At 39.5% G+C, this 5381-nt stretch overlaps 1 protein-coding gene across 2 annotated transcripts; it reads left to right on the top strand.

Moving 5' to 3' along the window:
* LOC4340826 (ERAD-associated E3 ubiquitin-protein ligase HRD1-like) lies at positions 1–5381 on the top strand. 2 transcript variants are annotated; one of them, NM_001421558.1, is made up of 8 exons: positions 1–227; positions 381–946; positions 1545–1721; positions 1804–1953; positions 2028–2230; positions 2306–2447; positions 3723–3930; positions 4902–5381. In NM_001421558.1, exons 2-8 carry the CDS (start codon positions 414–416, stop codon positions 4989–4991), a joined length of 1503 nt encoding a protein of 500 aa, NP_001408487.1. In that variant the 5' UTR covers positions 1–227; positions 381–413; the 3' UTR covers positions 4992–5381. The 2 variants fall into 2 exon arrangements, with proteins under 2 accessions (NP_001408487.1, XP_015644047.1); XM_015788561.3 differs by having other exon boundaries at positions 59–227; positions 2312–2447; positions 4902–5370.

The following is a 5381-nucleotide window of genomic DNA, read 5'->3' as shown; positions in this document are numbered from 1 at the left end:
ACTCCCGGAGAGGAAGAAGAAAAAAACACAAAAACCGAAAAGAAAAGAAAAAAAAAACAACAACAACAAGATTTTTTTTTTCCGCAAACCCTCTCGAACCAAAATCGCGGCGGCTTTATCCACGAATCAAAAAAAATCCCCGCGACAATGTCTCCGCCCAATCTTTCCTCCTCCTCCTAGAGCCGGAGAATCCACCCGCCATCACCATCGTGCTCGCAATCGCATCGGTAAGAGCAGCTTGGATCTGGTCTAGGGTTTGTGGGGGGTTCGCGATATCGTCGCGATTCCCGTCCCTTTTTCTTTTTTAGTTTTGATTCGTGATGAGCTGGTTGTTTGTTGTGCTAATTTTGTGATCCGGTGGGTGGTGGGTGGTGGTGCAGCCTGTGGCGGGATCGCCGGCGGCGGCGGCGGAGATGATTCGGCTGCAGACGTACGCGGCGTTCAGCCTGATGGCGACGGCGACGGCGGTGTACTACGCGTTCAGCAGCAGGGAGCAGTTCTACCCGGCGATGGTGTACCTCTCCACCTCCAAGATCTGCTTCGTGCTGCTCCTCAACACGGGCCTCGTCGCCATGTGCGTCGCCTGGCAGCTCGTCAAGCGGCTCTTCCTGGGGACGCTCCGGGAGGCCGAGGTGGAGCGGCTCAACGAGCAGGCGTGGCGGGAGGTGGTGGAGATCCTCTTCGCGGTCACCATCTTCAGGCAGGACTTCTCCGTCTCCTTCCTCGCCATGGTCGCCGCGCTGCTGCTCGTCAAGGCGCTGCACTGGCTCGCGCAGAAGAGGGTCGAGTACATCGAGACCACGCCCTCCGTGCCCATGCTGTCGCACGCCAGGATCGTCTCCTTCATGCTGTTCCTGCTCGTCGTCGACTGCCTCTTCCTGTCCAACTCGCTCAGGTCGCTCATACACAAGCGGGAGGCGTCTGTTGCAATCTTCTTTTCGTTTGAGTAAGCTCCATTTTCTTTACTTCTCGCTTTTGGATTTGTATGCTCTCTTAGACAACATATGCTTAAGAGTTGTTATTACTATGAGTAGTATATGGATTTTCATTGCTAGATGTCAAGTTAATTTTGTAAGTTGCATTTATAGCATACCGGACTATGAAGCAATTAAAATAATTCTTACGTATTGATTTTAGGTAACAGATTCAATTTGACTTAGTGTGTTCACTTAGCTATGCATAAATTTGCCTAATATGCTCATAAATCCTTTCATTTAGATATTTGGTTTTTATATTCCAATTTCCTAATCTATGATGATCTCGTTGAGTTTTGCTTGTTTGAAAAAACACAGTGCTTTAAGAACTTTTTAGATCACCATGTCCGACTCTTTTTTGACATTAGATTTTAGTAAGATTTATAAGCTGTATAATACTTATCTTTTTTGAAGCGTGGGATGTGCCTTTTGCACAATACATAACCATATTGACTAATCTTACCGTTGCCTGATGCTATTCTTCTCTGTATCTGACTATCTGCCGATGATTTCTTCTTGTGTTATTTCACAATATTGAGATTCATAATAACTCAAGGATGTGCATATCAGGTACATGATACTAGCAACATCCACAGTATCGACATTCGTGAAATATATATTCTATGTCAGTGACATGCTAATGGAAGGTCAATGGGAGAAAAAGGCAGTGTATACATTTTACTTGGAGCTCATCAGTGACCTTGTACACTTGTCTTTGTATATGCTCTTCTTCATAGCTATCTTCCTGTAAGTTCTCTTAAGATGATATTTCTGCTTTATGTGTTGTACTGTCAACCTGGGTAATTGATCTTCTATATTGATATATCAGGAACTATGGTGTCCCACTGCACTTGATACGTGAGCTGTATGAGACATTTCGCAACTTCAGAATCCGTATCGCGGATTATGTACGCTACAGAAAGATAACTTCCAACATGAATGAAAGATTTCCAGATGCCACAGCAGATGAGCTCAATGCGTGAGTCTTATTGAAATTTTAATTCAGTTATTTCTTTAACGAAAATTGTTTGTGACTTAATCTTTTATATTCAGGAGTGATGCTACATGTATTATTTGCCGTGAGGAGATGACCACAGCAAAAAAGCTGCTTTGTGGGCACCTGTTCCATGTCCATTGTTTGAGGTCATGGTTAGAACGCCAACACACTTGCCCTACATGTAGAGCTCCAATTCTGCCCCCAGATAATGGGCGTACTGCAGCACGTCCGCATGGAGTTCATCCTGGAGTTCAGCCTGGTGACTGTCTAAACCTTTTTGTATCATTTTGCACAACGTTTATACTTTGTTCTAATTCAACATAATAAAAAATAGTTCCAGGTAATGGCACACCAGGTTCAGAACGAGCAGCAGGTGAGAACATAAGCAGGCGCCAAGCAAAACTTGAAGCAGCTGCTTCGGCTGCTTCCCTATATGGGAGATCCTTTGCTTATCCTCCAGCGAACAATTTGAACAGGTACTGATTCTACTTTTTGCTGGGAGAGACTACTGCAAACTTTTTTGTAATTCCATTTCAGACTTGGTAATAACTATGATAACAAATGCCAAATCTGAAAATTCTTTTGTGGATAATGGAACTTGTGACTTCTACAAAGTTTAGACATTCTTTTTTTTTTTTTGCAAACTGCCTTTTTTTCTGTGACTAAGTACATATCTATGAACTTTGTTGGATGATTATAAATTTAATTGTGCTGTACTGATGGTTCATTAATATGATGTATAATGATTGTAGAGCTTGTTCTTTTTTTGCCTATTCTTCCAATGCTAGGCATACTCTCTCTCTCTCATGACATTTAACATTATGCCTTTGAGTGTTGCTGTCATCTCCAATAGGCTGAGCATACTCATTGGTCTCACTATCTCTTTGTTGTTTGCTTGCATGAATGTAGTTGTCGATGCCCCAATGTATTTTATTGTGGATTAAGGATGTCTAGTACCTATTTTCCACATGACGTCGTATTAAAAAAGGAACTTCACTCAACCCATGCTTATCTGTAATCCATATATCTTACCTTTCGTGATAAATACATTTGCATTAGAAATGGAAATAAGATAAGCTTGTGAGAACAATGAGTGAGCCTGGGCCTTAAAGAGTAGTGAAATGTTATGTGAAGGAAATATGGTTACCTAAAATTGGTGTGTAAAAGCATGATTTTTGTGATGATTTACCTGAAGATAGTCTGGTTTTGTGAAATTTACTCTTAGAAGAGTTAATTTGCACGATTTATTCACAGTTTTCCTGTGATTTTTATTTGCATAGCATTTGCTTATACTCCCTCCATTCCAAAATATAAGGCACAACCACCCTTAACCCAAAGACCAAGAAATAATTATTATCATCTTATAGTTTGAATCATCCTAATAAATATAATGCATGCATCCAATAGGATTAGATAACATGAGAGTGGAGGATTTTAAAAAGTAATAATTTAATAGAGAAGATGTCATAATTAATTGTATGCTTGCATGCATGCTTTATATTATGGAACATCTAAGAAAAGTGGTTGTGCCTTATATTATGGAATGGAGGGAGTACTACATAGTTAATCATATTTGGTTGTTCTTAACTGTCTCTGTAACCAATTCCCACAAAAAAAGGTATTTCTGTAACCAAGGTTGGGTTAATGAAATGTGTTTCTAATACTTTTTTTTTATAAGCTGAGCAAGATGTAATCATTTGTCATTTGCTCTGTGTGTCCTGACACTGATAAGTATCATGTATTCAACATAGGTATTCAACTCCTCCACAGTCTACATCAAATGGTCCACAATCAGGAGAAGCAAGTACTTCCAATCAATCGCCAAAAGGCCATGCAACTGCCGATCCTTCAGCGCCTACTTTTTATGCACGTGGTGCTGTTAGTTCAGTGACAACTACCAGGGAACTTGAAAGTTCACTGCAGAAGGCATATGAAAATGCTATAAAGAGCCAGATAGAGGTAAGGATGCAATTTGATTCCTAAAGCTAACTTAAATCATGATATATGTTTTGTATTGGCACTACCAAGTGTCACATTTGTTAATACAAACCAGAGGCTTATGCAGGCTGCATGCAAATTTCTGGATATGTCTGTTGTAAACACATCTTTAACTGCACTCAAGTTACATGCTTGGTATGAGCCATTGGGTTAGACATTGATGACTTAGATTCATGGGAAACTGGGTGTCATATGGATGCATAACTTTATAACATTCTGAATTTGCACGCACATAGGCTGAAAGTTGTTAGTAAGAGCTCTCACCTCCAAATATAAAATGAGACCACTGAACTCGAATGAAAAATATAAAATGAGCTAGCTAAGTGAGAAAGAGAATTATGCTCTACATAGCCCTTTCTCCTTTTCCTATTTATTTTATCTGTTGTTTTTGTTAAGGATTGTGCTCCTTATGTTTATCTTGATACGGGTTGATTTTGAATTTCAAATGCACCTAATTTCAAGTGGGTGTTATGTAAAATGATTTGAAATGAATGCACCTAATTTGTTTGACCATATTCATGTGACGGCTATGAAGTAATATAAGTCTATAGGTATGCCAGCAAGCAGTTTTATTTTGTAATATCAGTTATTTGACGTACCTATCCCTTTGTTATGGACATATCTTGAGGTGCACTGCAGAATGGTATGCAGCATACAAGTGTAAACATTGCTGCATTTTAAATGCTTGATTATGGTCATCAACTAACTTTAGACAGTAAACATGGTTCATTAGACTAATTAACGATAACGAGAATAGAGAACTAGATCATTTCAGTTTGGCATTCGTTACCATGCGCCAAAATAGCAAAAAAAAATATGCTTCACCTTATTTTCCAATGGCATACTTATTCGGAATAACATTGAACAGTAATATTCTTTTATGTTAGTTGTTTATACCCAACAGGATTCATAACATCATTTCCTTTTTCCAGATGTTGCAAATCCAGCTGCAAATGTTTCAGCATGGGGCTACTTCATCAGCGACTAACAATGAAAACGGTGAGCACACAAAAAGCGACTGAAGTTGTAAATAAGGGGAAGGTGAGGGCTGAACAAACAAAGGATATATAGATGGTGACTTGGCAAATACCCGAGGAGAAACTCCCATGCCATGCTTTATTTCGATTTTGGTAGGCTCGTTCATTTGTATGTCCATGTTAGAGGCCTCCTATCAACATCAGATATTTATTTGCTTAATGTGGTCATTTGAGTAGAGATGCAGTGTTGTAACTACGACTAATTTCAGATTAGCACATCTGGGAAAAAGCAACATGATTCTTCAATCTGAACCATCAGTATGCTCCCTCTTTTTTCTGGCATTTTTGTTTGTACGCTATAGTTGGATTTATACTGTCCAGACATTCAATACTGAATTTAATAAATGTGAATATGGTTTAAGTCGCTCTTCTGAA

The sequence above is a fragment of the Oryza sativa genome, chromosome 6 (genome assembly GCF_034140825.1).
Source record: "Oryza sativa Japonica Group chromosome 6, ASM3414082v1".
NCBI classification, from domain to species: domain Eukaryota; kingdom Viridiplantae; phylum Streptophyta; class Magnoliopsida; order Poales; family Poaceae; genus Oryza; species Oryza sativa.
This window is presented reverse-complemented; position numbering and strand designations above follow the sequence as displayed.